Below are 12,058 nucleotides of genomic sequence, written 5' to 3'. Positions count from 1 at the left end.
AATGTGGGACACCTGAGTTCGATCCCTGGGCCGGGAAGATCTCCTTGAGAGGGGAATGGCTACCCACTCCAGTATTCTGGCCTGGAGAATTTCATGGACAGAGGACCCTGGTGGCCTATAGTCTTTGGGGTCACAAAGAGTTGGGCATGACTGAGCAACTAACACTTAAACAGAAAGGAAAAAAAATAGTATTATGTGGCAAGCAATGTTTTTAGAGATTGTCTGGGTTTTCTACTTTAATTTCACTTTTGCTGTTTCAGTCTTAAAGATGGGGAAGCTGTGGCCCAGATCACTCAGCCAAGAAGTGGTGGAGCCAGGATTTGGGTCCAAATATCTAGTTCTGGGCTCATATTTGATCACTCTGGACCAAGGTCTTATGTGGGCTACTATGCTCAAGGCAGGGAATGTAGCAGAGAGTAAATTAGTTTAGAAGCTCACTGGTTACGTCTCCTTTCATGTGGGTCTCTTGAGATCTTGTCTGGCCCTCCATAACCATCATGCAAGGCTGGAAAAAAAGAGTCCTCATTTTCGGCATGAGAAAATGAAAGGGAATTGTCCTACTCAAGGTCACAGAAAGACATGGTTGCAAGATAGGATTAGAAACCAGACATTTCATTGGGCCTGTAATACCCTTTCTCTCTTCTGGGAGTTCTCCCTATTCAGCAGAATTGGGGCTAGTGCTGATATCCTGGGCAAGTAATCAGAGCATCCCTTGTACTGGAGCATCTGCAGAACCCAGGAACACTGCAGGTGGGGGGTGCGGAAGTGTGGTGTTTGGTAAAAGAGGCTGAGCAAAACCAGAGGACAGAGTTGCTTTGGGATTCCGGTGATTTAGCTCCAGATACAGAGTCCCAGAGCATGGATTCTGAGACAGGTCAGTGGATGGAGGAGTTTATTGGTGTGTTCAGAGAGACAGGTACAGAAATTGACAGATATGATGGTAAGGAGAGAATGATTGTATAGTTCTTGAGTGGAGGAAGGCTCCTTCCATCAGGACATTTATGGTAATTATTCTTGGTAAAGAGAAAGAAAATGTTAGAGAGAAAGAGATCCGTCATCGTGACTGGTAAGAGACTCTTCTATTGAGCTCTCACCAGCAGTGCTATGGTCAGGGCTGGGCAGGAAAGGCCCTTACCTTTTGCGGGTTACATTTTTGTTTAATGTACAGACTATACCACAGAAGGCAGAACAGCACTGAAATCCTGGCTGGCAATCTTCCTGCAATGTGCAGAAATCGGTACAGTTTTCCGGGTCTGATCGGCAGGGTGGAGGTTCCAAGATATACCCTGGAACACAGAGTAGGAAAGAGAAGCCTGGAGTGACATTCAGAACTCTAGAAAGCCAAGGAACTGCTGGGGAACCAGGCACGCTGATCCCTCTAGTGTGGTCACAGGGAGGTAGAATAAGATTTTTGGGCTGAGAACTCTTTCCATCAAAGGTGGAGTTTGGGAGAATCCTGCATGCAGGGCTCACTCATCATCCTTGCAGATCAAATGCTAAGTCCCCATTGGCCCTGGTTGAGTCTGGTTCAAGGGAATGAATGGCATATGTGTGTGGGTCCATTTGGACTGATTCATTGTGTAGACTCAAACAAGCAATAGTTTATCCTAGGGTTTGACCTAATGTGTTATTTGTGCACAGAAAGAATGAGTAAAAGGGATGAGTTTTGAAATGAATGAAGACCACATAGCACATTCAAGTTATTGGCACCAGAATGCAGAATCCAAATCTCAAATGAGTTCTGGGGATGACTTCTTTCATGGAAGAAGGATGGGTATTTCAGAACAGGGTGCAAGGATCAGCTGTTTCATCTTCCCAGGTCTCTAGTGATTGAGAGGTCAGAGTTCCAGGGTCCCCCACTTTCTATTGTTGGAGAAGAATAAGTATTTTATGTAGACATTCCTTTACCCCATCTATCAGAAATCAGATCAAAGCCAAGAGCACCTTTACCAGGGGATCCTGCCCCAAGGCTTCAGCTCACAATATTCTCTCTGTTCCTGAACTCTAAGGCATTAAGAATGAACCCATTAACTCCTTTATTCAAGCCCTGCCTGATCTTAATTTTTGTTCCTTTTGACTTGTCTTTTCTTTGGGGCAAATGTCATAGGAAGAGCATTCTATAAGCCTTTGTTGGTTTACTGCTCTGCAGGTATTTGCAATTATAAGGGGATCTGTAGGATATCATGCTGATCTAAATGGAGTAAGTGATGAATGAAGCTGGGGCTATAACAGTAATAGCAAATGACACCGGAGATGGTGGGTAAGAAGCCAAGACCCAAGCTGATGACACTTTGGCAGAGACTAGGGCTTCCTTAGTAGCTCAGACGATTAAGCATCCGACTGCAATGCAGGAGACCGGGGTTTGATCCCTGGGTCGGGAAGATCCCCTGGAGAAGGAAATGGCAACCCACTCCAGTATCCTTGCCTGGAAAATGCCATGGACAAAAGAGCTTGGTGGGCTGCACAGTCCATGGGGTCACAAAGAGTCGGACACGATTGAAGCGACTTAGCAGCAGCAGCAGCAGCAGCAGAGCAACTAACACACAGTCCTCAGTCCTCAGCCTGTCTTCCCTTAGCTCACTGGATCAGTGCAAGAAATCGGGCTTCCCTAGTGGTTCAGTGATTAAGAATCTGCCTGCCAATGCAGCAGGGGAGACGGGTTCAGTCCCTGGTCTGGGAAGATTCCACACGCCGCGGAGCCACTAGGCCCTAGCACCATGACTACCGAACCTGTATGCTGCAACTACTGAAGCCCGTGTGCCTAAGCCTGTGCTCCTCAACAAGAGAAACCACTGCAACAGGCAACCTGTGCACTGCAATGAAGAGTAGCCTTTGCTTGCTGAAACTGGAAAAAATTCTCGCACAGCAATGAAACCAATGCAACCAAAAATTAAAAAAAAAGAAATTGGAACTGATCCCCACTTTGGAGAGCTTGGGGCTCAGTGGAACACTGTGGAAAAAGAGTCCATGAGCCAGAAATGTCAGAGAGGTTAAGCTTCTCAAATCTTGCTTCCTCTTCAGGGTATCTGGTCCTAATCTCACTATGGTACTTACCGAGCTTTCATAAAGCCTCTGTGTCTCTCTCTCTCCTCAAATTTTAGTCTTTGGTTCTCCAGCTAGCCCCTATCCTGGATACCCTCATTCTCTTGCAGCTTGTTTAGCCTTCCTTGGTCTTATAAACCTGCACTCTCTCTCTGAGAACCCTAACATAGGACCTTGCCTCCCTAGATACATGAGATAGTACACATAGTCCTCTTCTGAGTCTGCAATAGTCTGAAGCTACGTCTCCTATGGAGAAATGCAGGGATAATGAATAACAGCTCATTTTCCATTTGGTTTTGGTCATCAAAGTAACTGTGGCCAGAACTCTTGTTTGGTTGGAGCTAGGCAACAGTGGCTGCAGGGATGAGCTCGACACCTTCCCATGGATGCTAATCACTGATAACTGTGCAGGCACCTCTGAGCATTTAACACGGGAAATGAAATGCAATACTTTGTTTCCTTTCTTCCCAAAACATCCTCTGGGGTTGAGATTATGTAGGTTGCAGGTTGAATTTTGCCAATTTAATTTTCCTCTCTGTTTCAAAGCTTGAAAAGCTGGCCCAAGCATCCAAGAAGGAGCTGGATGATGGAGCTGATAACATTTAGAGTAGTTAGTACTTATTGAGCACTTATCCTGGTTCAGTAGGGGCACTCCGTGTCTATATGCATGGTCTCTGTTTCTTCTCTCAATCACCCCACTATCATTCTATCCAACACAGAGATAAAATCCAAAGGCCAGACACTCTACTTAAGATCACTCAGTGTGAAACAGAGCGGGGATTCAAACCTAGATCTTGCTGACAATAAAACTTGGACTCTTGAACACAAAACTGTATTTTTTCATGAGAGGTACCCATCCCTCACATCCTCTCATCTCTCCAGATGCTTCTTCCCTCCCCTGGGCCCAGACCCAGCACCTACTCCTAAAGTGTTGCTTGGGACTCCCAGACACCAGCTGCGATGTTAAGCGAGTCAACAGCAGGAGCTGGAGAAACACCGCAGGCTTCATGCTGCTCGTAGGATGGGTGGGCAAGTCCTGGTCAAAGCTGTGACCAGGCACAGCTTACAACAGAAGGCAAAGTGAAGGCGAGGAGCTGTGACTGCCTTACACTGTGTCCGCCAATCAGAAGGCTTTGGCAGAAATCCAAGCACCTCCCAACCACGCCCACTGCAGGGCCAGGTAGCATTTTCAAATCCACACTCTCATCACCCCCTCATCCTGACCTTCTTAGGTCTCTCATCTATCTCTGTCTTGTTAATATCCTTTCACAAAGTTTTAATAAGTTCTTCCATGTAGAGTTCTGGCATGTCTTTATTATATTTATTCCTAGAGGTTTGAACTGTTAAAATTGTAAATAGCATCCTAACTTTTTATTTTTTTTTTTTTTTTTTTTTATAAATTTATTTATTTTACTTGGGGGCTAATTACTTTACAATATTGTAATAGTTTTTGCCATACATTGACAAGAATCAGCCATGGGTTTACATGTGTTCCCCTTCCCGAACCCCCCACCCACCTCCCTCCCCCTCCCATCCCTCTGGATCATCCCACTGCCCCGGCCCCGAGCCCTTGTCACATGCATCGAACATGGAATGAAAATTATTCTTTTTCGTTTGTTGCTAATGTAGATAAATAACTTTTGTGTATTGATCTGTAGCCAGTTACCTTGCTAAACTCTCCTATTGTTTACTGTAATATCCTGATGTGTTCTTTTCAGTGTTCAATGTATTCCACATCATCTGCAAATAATGATAGTTGTATCAGTTGTATTTTTCCTCTTGGAACTTTATTGCCTTTTTTTTTTTTCTGGCTGCACTCTGTGGCATGCAAGATCTTATTTCCCCAGCCGCGGACTGACTCTCTTCCTCTGCATTGGAAGGTGGATTCTTAACCACTGGACCATCAGGGAAGTCCCCATCATTTCTTTTTAATGATGATAACATTTAAGATTTATTCTGTTAGGAACTTTCAGGTATGTAATATAAGATTAGTTGTAATCACTAGGCTGTACATTCTGTTCCCAGAATTTATTAATTTTATAACCGGAAGTTTGGACCATTTCCCCAAATCTCCTCATGTCCCTCAACCTCCAGCTCCTATGAACCACAATACTACTCTCTGTTTCTGTGAGTTCAGTTTTTAGATAACACATATGTGATATATTTATCTTTTCCTGTCTGGCTTTTTTCGCTTATCCTAATGCCTCAAGTTTCATCCAAGTTGTCATCAATGCCAGGACTTCCTTCTTTCTCATGGCACAATAGTATTCCATCATATATATATATCACATCTTCTTTATCCATTCATCTATGGTTGGACTTTGGCTGTTTCTGTATCTTTTAAACTATGTTCCTTCTTTAATGTCTTCTGTAAATTATTTTATAAAAAAAATATAGAACTACTGTTTCTAGCAGAAAAAATAGTCTGTTCACAAAAGGAGATTAGCTGTGAGAAGAGGACCGTCCCTGTAGGAGCCTCAGTGTCACAGGAGTGGGCTGTGGTGAGGGGCAGGGCCAGGGGAGGAAACAAGAACTCCTTGCTCTGCCCCGGCTTGGCCAGGAGAGGCAGCGAGGAGCCCAGGATCACCGCTCCTTCCTTCCCTTCCCTCTCCCCACTCAGCTCTCCAGGGCAGTCCGGGCCAGACTGAGCGCTCACCTCTCTGGTCAGAGGCATGAGAACCCAGGCCCTGCTGTCCATCCTACTTCTCTGTGTTCTCCTGCTGCAGGCCCAGGGAGGGCAGCACAGCCAGAAGATGAACCGTAGGTGGTGGGGGAGGGGGCTGGGAGGAGGCGGGAGAGGGGGGACGTGTCCAGTCTAAGGAGAACCTGGGAGTTAGAACTTTCCGGCACATCCTGTTTGGACCACAGCACCATGAAGACTCTGGTTCTTCCCGAACCACGGTCCTCCGGCCTCTTCATCTGGCTCTGGGAAGAGTGATGGGGGTGGAGGGGGAAACCGCATCTTTTCATCCCCCATCCCCCAAATCCAGAGACACGTGGTACCTACAACAGGGAAAGATACCCCTGAGCGAGGATCAGGTGGGAAGGCAAACAACTGTTCTTTGGTTTATGCACACATGTGACAGGTAAGCATCCCGAGCCATTCAGGGGAGTAGGTGTAGAGTGAAAGTACGTGGGAGAGCAGCGTTCGGGATGTACAGGTCTAGTTAAAGTTGCCTCGGAGGGAGCATGCTGGTGAGAGTGGGAGGGAAACATTGCTTTTGCTGGGCAGCGGCAGGGATCGTGCAGACAGTGGCAGCACGAGAGGAGAGAGAGGATGAAGGGGCAAGTTCATCTTCCTCTCTGGTCCCTGCAGATTCTGGAGAGTGGGGGAGCGTTAGCAGGATGTCCTCGCCTTTGTGGAGTTCTCAAGGTTCGGGTGTAGGTTCTGCGGAGGTGATTTGGCCAAGGCCATGTCTAATATGGGAGACGGAGTCGTGTTGCAGGATTATGGAGAGAGTCCACGAAGTCCGGGCATCGAGGTCTATTGGGGAAGAGTAGGAGGAGTGGGATTTGAGATACTACCCATCACCAGGGTCTGGTGAAGAGCGGAGGTGAGTTCCCTGAAAAGTCCTAGTGTCTCCTGAGTAGATTTTGAGGTCTCAGGTCTCTGGGGAGGCTTTCAACTCGAGAGGAGCGCTCTGTGGAACCTGGTTCCACTGACCCTGCTTCGCCTCCTGCTCTTTTTAGATCTCAAACCTAAAGCCTGTACGAAGCGGCCCAGGGAGTTTACTTGCGGCAACCACTGTTCATACTTCCAGCACTGTCCACAAAATACCGTATGCTGTTCAACCTTCTGCGGGAATGTTTGCATGAACGTCCTGTGAGTCAGAGAGCAGGGGGCCGTGCAGCCTGCCCCTCAAACCGTCTCCGCAGACACTGTGCCTGCCGCTGAAGACAAAGACCTGACCCTGGACACGAGGATGTCAACAGGAACGCCACCCTGTCCAGCCAGTATCTGAGCAACCTGTCCTTGTCAAATAAACCAGAACAAATGTGGAAGGACCTGCCTAGTTCACTCCCAGTGCCTGTGATCATGGAGAGCCCGGCGCAGACCCCAGAGGGCCCCCGCCTTTCTGGGTCCGGGTCTCTGATCTCTCTCCCCTTGTCAAGCTTCTCTGCTCCCCGTCCCCGTCTCCCTCCTGCCTCCCCGCCAGGCCCCTGTGAGCCCAGGCCCGCTGTTCCTCTGCTCACTGAACCAGGACTCCCTGGGGAGGACCCGCTCCTGTGCAGCACCTCCTGGTCCTCAAGAGAACATGCCTCGCCTGGAGCCACAAAGGGCCAAGTTCAACATGAGATGCCAGGAGGCTAGACCCTGGGGCACAGAGGGGGAGGCCCCCAAGAAGGACTCTTCTTAAACTTGGTCCACCCCCATCCCATCCTGCTCATCGTCCTTGAGAGGTTCAGGTCACTGTCTCTTTGCAATGAAGAAAATAAACCCCAAGGAAGTGAGATGACGTGTCCAAGGTCAAAGGAGAGGGAGAAGTCGTGGTCTGGTTGGAGGAGGAGGTTTCCTCTGTGCTCCCTTCTCCGCATCCCAGTGAGACGGTCCACAGGGAGTGAGTCCTGTGCCAAGCCCACTCCAGCACCACCGACAGGCTGCTCGTGTAATGGGGCCCAGCCTGCGACCCCTGAGACGCCAGGCCCTTCCTTTAACTGCGTGGTCCCAACCTTTCCTTATGGCCTCATTTTTTTTCTTTTTTTAATCTGGAGGGAGGAACAGTTGGTTCAGGGTGATGTGACTAGGATTAATTGGCACAGGATGGCTGTGACTCTTGCCCCTGATTTCATGGTGAGTCAGTAGAAATTCATCCCTGGGGTCCAGAGTCCCTACTCCTCTGTGCAGTCACCACTCCTCTGATGTGGTCCTGGGACTAAGTCCAGAGGCCGGGGCGAGTGTGGCCAGATGGGACATGGGGTCAAATGTAAAGAACTCAGGAAGGCAGGCCCTGCTGGAGGCAGGGATGTGGTGTTATGCTCCAGGCCAGTGGTTCCTGCTGAGCATCAGTGAAGGAGACACGACATGCCTCCATCGGCCCAGAGCCTCTGACCCATCTCAGGAGCATCAGAAGGTTTCTGGTACTGGAGGGTCTCCTCTACTTTTGCTAAGAGCTGTCCTCAGACAAGGGGGCCTTAGGAAAGAGATCATGATCATGGGTGCCAGGCTGATCTATTCCTTTCCACAATATACCCTGCCCTGAGAACTCAGAGGCTATAACTAGAATGTCATGGTTAGGAGGAGTGCTTTCCTGGACACCAGTGCATGTTCTGGTTTTATTGAAATAGTTGTGTGGCTCTTTATTACATAAAAGGAGGAGTGGGAGTCCCTTGGAAGACCTTGAAATTTATGGAGGCAAAGGAAGAAACAAATGCAGGTTCTGCTTTGATTTGGGTCTCCAAAAGGTCAAGTCCCAGCCTGCAGAGAATTGCAAATCAGAGCTGATCTGTTTTCAGCCAACCCATTGCCTCATGGTTGCAATGACTTTTGCATGACTTTTTCTCATCTCCTGCCCTTCTCTATGCCAAGCATATGAAAGGACTCTAGAAGTATCCTCCTCATCTCATACATCATGATGGTGGTCAACTCCTGCCTGCTCTATCCTTTGACTGCCCCCAATGTTCACAGATGGCTTCATACTGATGCCTTCATCAGCAAAGTATATCCCATCCCACATCTCATAGCTGTCTGTGTCATAACTACACCCAGGGTGCCTAATTAAGAAGCTCCAGGAAGATATCTGGAATGCAAATGTTGGGGTTAGGTGCTGGGTGCAAGATTTACCACCAAGAAATGCCCATCAGCCCAAATATATTGGTTCCTTGAACCATTTCAGGAAGATTTTCTTTCCAGAAGGAGATGTTCCTAAGTCTAAAATAACATCATCTAGGAGTATGCGTGCATGAGTGCTCGGTCCCTTCAGTTGTGCCCGACTCTTTGAGACCATATCTACTGTAGTCCACCAGGCTCCTCTGTCCCTGGGATTCTCCAGGCAAGAATACTGGAGTGGGTGGTCATTTCCTTTTCCAGGGGATCTTTCAGACTCAGGGATCAAACCCATGTCTCCTGCATTGGCAGGCGAGTTCTTTACCACTGAGCCACCAGGGAAGCCCCTGTGTGTGTATGTATAGGGTTGACCAAAAAATTCATTTGGGTTTGTCCATAAGATCTTTTGACCACCCCAATATATATATATATTAAGCTGAACATGAGTTCATATTAATATCTCTGATTTTAATCCAGTAACCCAGGGTTCATTCTAGCATTTTCCTTTTGCTTATTTCTAACTTCTCTCACAGAAACCTGGCTCTTATCTACCAGTTACTTACCTGTTCAATCTTTCATACATGTAAAATAGTTTTAGAATTGTTTTCCCATACCCTGTGAAAAACAAATTCACCAGGGACCTGCTCTCTGAAAAACTGAAAGAAAGGGCTGCTTGCCAGTTACCCACATTAAAATGGCATGCAAGAAATAAACTTCTATTCTTGAAGTCCATGATTTGTCCTATTAGTTCTAAGGTAATCAAATGGGGAAGCAAGAGTTGGAAACGTATGTGCACTATATAACAATAGAGGGGAGTGTAATAATGGCATTCAAGGGTAGTGGAGTGGAGTGGGAAAAAAGTCAAGGACCACTGCTGGCATATAAGTTTATTTGCTAAGGATTTATTCCTTCCCAGCCCTCAGTGAGAATAAACTGGTGTGTCAGTGAGAGGCTAGTGTTTTAGCTTCTTCAGTGATTAGCTGCAAGAGAAAAAGTTTAGATGCTTAGCGGCTCTGGAAATCTGGGAAGCAAGAATTCATTCCCAAGCTTAATATTATTCATCTTCACCAGACCTTGGAACAAGAATACTTCATGTAACAACAGGAATTGTCCACTTCTGATTTGGAGGAGGGGATGGTATTAGTTCACTGAATAGACGAAGGTAGAGATATGGGACCTGGCTAAGCTAAAATGGTTCATGGAAAAGTCTGACTATGGATGCTATGGCTAGAAATCTGGACTAAAAAACAGAAAAACACCAAGCTGTTGCAATATAGAATGAAGACATCATAGGCATTGATTATATATTGAAAGAAACAAGGTGCCCCAAGCTGGTATCTTGGTCTATTTGCCAGTGAATTGGCTTCCAGGTTTAGGGGACATGGTCTTCTGCTACGTTTGAGCCTAAGATTTGGGATACCTCAGCCCTCTGTTTAAAGATAACAGCATCTGAGAAGAAGGTGAGAATCAGTGATGACACACACCCAAGCGTGCACCTCCAAACTCACTGTATTTTCCCAGCAGATGTTTCCACAGTAGGTCCAGCAGCATGTGTGATTTACTTTTACACATCTAAAGTTTCTAGTACACCTCTTGGTACATTCTCGGATGGTTGGCTGTCCCCAGCACTCCTGAAGTAACAATTCCCCCCTGAAAATGAGATGAGATGGTAAGACATTGATGGGACCATATAGACAAGTGTGGGAAGAGAAGTCCTTCATAAGCTTAACAGCTTATGTTAAGCTAGAGGGGCCCCTCCTAGAATCCTGGCCCCCAAGTCCCTACCAAAGTATCTAACTTCTAAGAAAAATCCCCTTAGCCTCCTCATTGTATTTTCACTGACCCCATCACATCTTTACTAACCTCTTAGACTTCTCTGCTCCCCAAGTCCTATAGTGTTGCAGACTTCTGGGTCCTATCCTAGAGATAGGATGTTCCATATACTCCCAGCATTCATGTACCCTCCTATAAAAATTACATCTTTATAATGGGAGATCTCAGAGTCTGAGATAACCTCTACCCTCATTATCACACCTATTTCATAGCATGGGAAACTAGACCAGGGAGAGTAAGGAAAAGAGTCGCCTCACTTTCTTCCCCTCCTTGCTGACCCTGCCTTTAATGTAACTCAGCCTCAGGACTTCTCTGGTGGTCCAGTGGTTAAGAATCCGCCTTCCAATGCAGGGGACATGGGTTTGATCCCTGGTTGGGGAACTAAGATCCCACATGCTTCAGGGCAACTACATCTGCATGCCACAACTAAAGAAAAAAAGTCATCCTATTAAAAAATAAATAAAGTAATTCAGCCTCTCTCCAAATTCTTCTCTCTCTCATCTCATTTTCTTGGCTCCCTCCATGATTTCATTTTCTCATCATACGGCCCCCAACATTGCTCCACTAAAGACCCATCTCATGTCTCTTTTCCATCTTTTTACATTCTGGAATATCCTACCAATGGGTCGGCTTTAGCTCAAACAGTCATTCCATTGCATTGGACTTCTGAGATATCCTACCACTAAATTAAGGGTATATATCAAGAAATGCCATTTGGTAATCATCAACGTGCACACAGTTAAGACACAGAGCTTCTGGAAGAATGGGAAAATATGGTAGCTCTGTACTGGTGCCCACTCTCCTCCAAGATAGCCTGACATGGGAAAATATTATATCCTTATAATTTATGGAATGTATCTAGAAGCTGACAGGTACTCATTGATACTTTTAAGGTTGGAAGAAAAGACATTGAAGGATCTCAGCTTGGGAATTTCTTGGATCTCTGTCTATAGAAAAGTATGTATACACAAAAGCTCCAACAGGTGATCCAGGGAAGGTGAGTCCTAGGTCAGATGTATCAGGCACGATACTTCTTCATTTGTCTGGAAATAAGCACAGCCCCATCATGCCCTTTTGATCCTCAATCCAGCCTCATCACCTGCTGCTATATCTTTCCTTCACTCTTCCCAGCACAGACAGTGGTACCCCACAGAGGACCATCATGAGGAGAGGTGTCCAGAACTTCATCATGTTGACCATATATATACGTCTAAATAGGTGTTGTCAGGAGTTCTTTCCTTCCCACTCGCTGCTAGAGGTCAAAAGACACAAATAAAGAGAGCTGTGAAGCAAGAGGAAATTCTCATGGAATTTCTTTACAGTCTGTCCTCTAACTATTCTTCCTTGCCCTCCACCACCCAACCACAGGTACAAACCAAAGCTGGATGTTGGCTTTGCTAAAAGATACTTCTCCATCTC

At 46.5% G+C, this 12,058-nt stretch overlaps 3 protein-coding genes across 3 annotated transcripts; 1 reads left to right on the top strand and 2 right to left on the bottom strand.

Moving 5' to 3' along the window:
• Nucleotides 1–1,131: 1,131 nt before the first annotated feature.
• WFDC13 (WAP four-disulfide core domain 13) lies at nt 1,132–4,051 on the bottom strand. The gene is made up of 2 exons (XM_081552313.1): nt 3,964–4,051; nt 1,132–1,286 (listed from the first exon to the last, which is right to left on the bottom strand). The coding sequence occupies exons 1-2, from the start codon at nt 4,049–4,051 to the stop codon at nt 1,132–1,134; spliced, it is 243 nt and encodes an 80-aa protein (XP_081408439.1).
• A 1,663-nt stretch (nt 4,052–5,714) lies between these two features.
• Nucleotides 5,715–6,869, top strand: LOC145530994 (protein WFDC10B-like). Its single transcript, XM_081552312.1, has 2 exons — nt 5,715–5,802; nt 6,733–6,869. The coding sequence occupies exons 1-2, from the start codon at nt 5,715–5,717 to the stop codon at nt 6,867–6,869; spliced, it is 225 nt and encodes a 74-aa protein (XP_081408438.1).
• A 2,878-nt stretch (nt 6,870–9,747) lies between these two features.
• Nucleotides 9,748–11,891, bottom strand: WFDC11 (WAP four-disulfide core domain 11). Its single transcript, XM_081560984.1, has 3 exons — nt 11,739–11,891; nt 10,315–10,456; nt 9,748–9,786 (listed from the first exon to the last, which is right to left on the bottom strand). Exons 1-3 carry the CDS (start codon nt 11,837–11,839, stop codon nt 9,748–9,750), a joined length of 282 nt encoding a protein of 93 aa, XP_081417110.1. The 5' UTR covers nt 11,840–11,891.
• Nucleotides 11,892–12,058: the final 167 nt, after the last annotated feature.

This window comes from Giraffa tippelskirchi, chromosome 13 (genome assembly GCF_054371585.1).
Source record: "Giraffa tippelskirchi isolate mGirTip1 chromosome 13, T2T-mGirTip1v1.2.pri, whole genome shotgun sequence".
Lineage (NCBI taxonomy): Eukaryota > Metazoa > Chordata > Mammalia > Artiodactyla > Giraffidae > Giraffa > Giraffa tippelskirchi.
The sequence above is the reverse complement of the archived record's forward strand: the minus strand, read 5'-3'. Positions and strand labels throughout refer to the sequence as shown.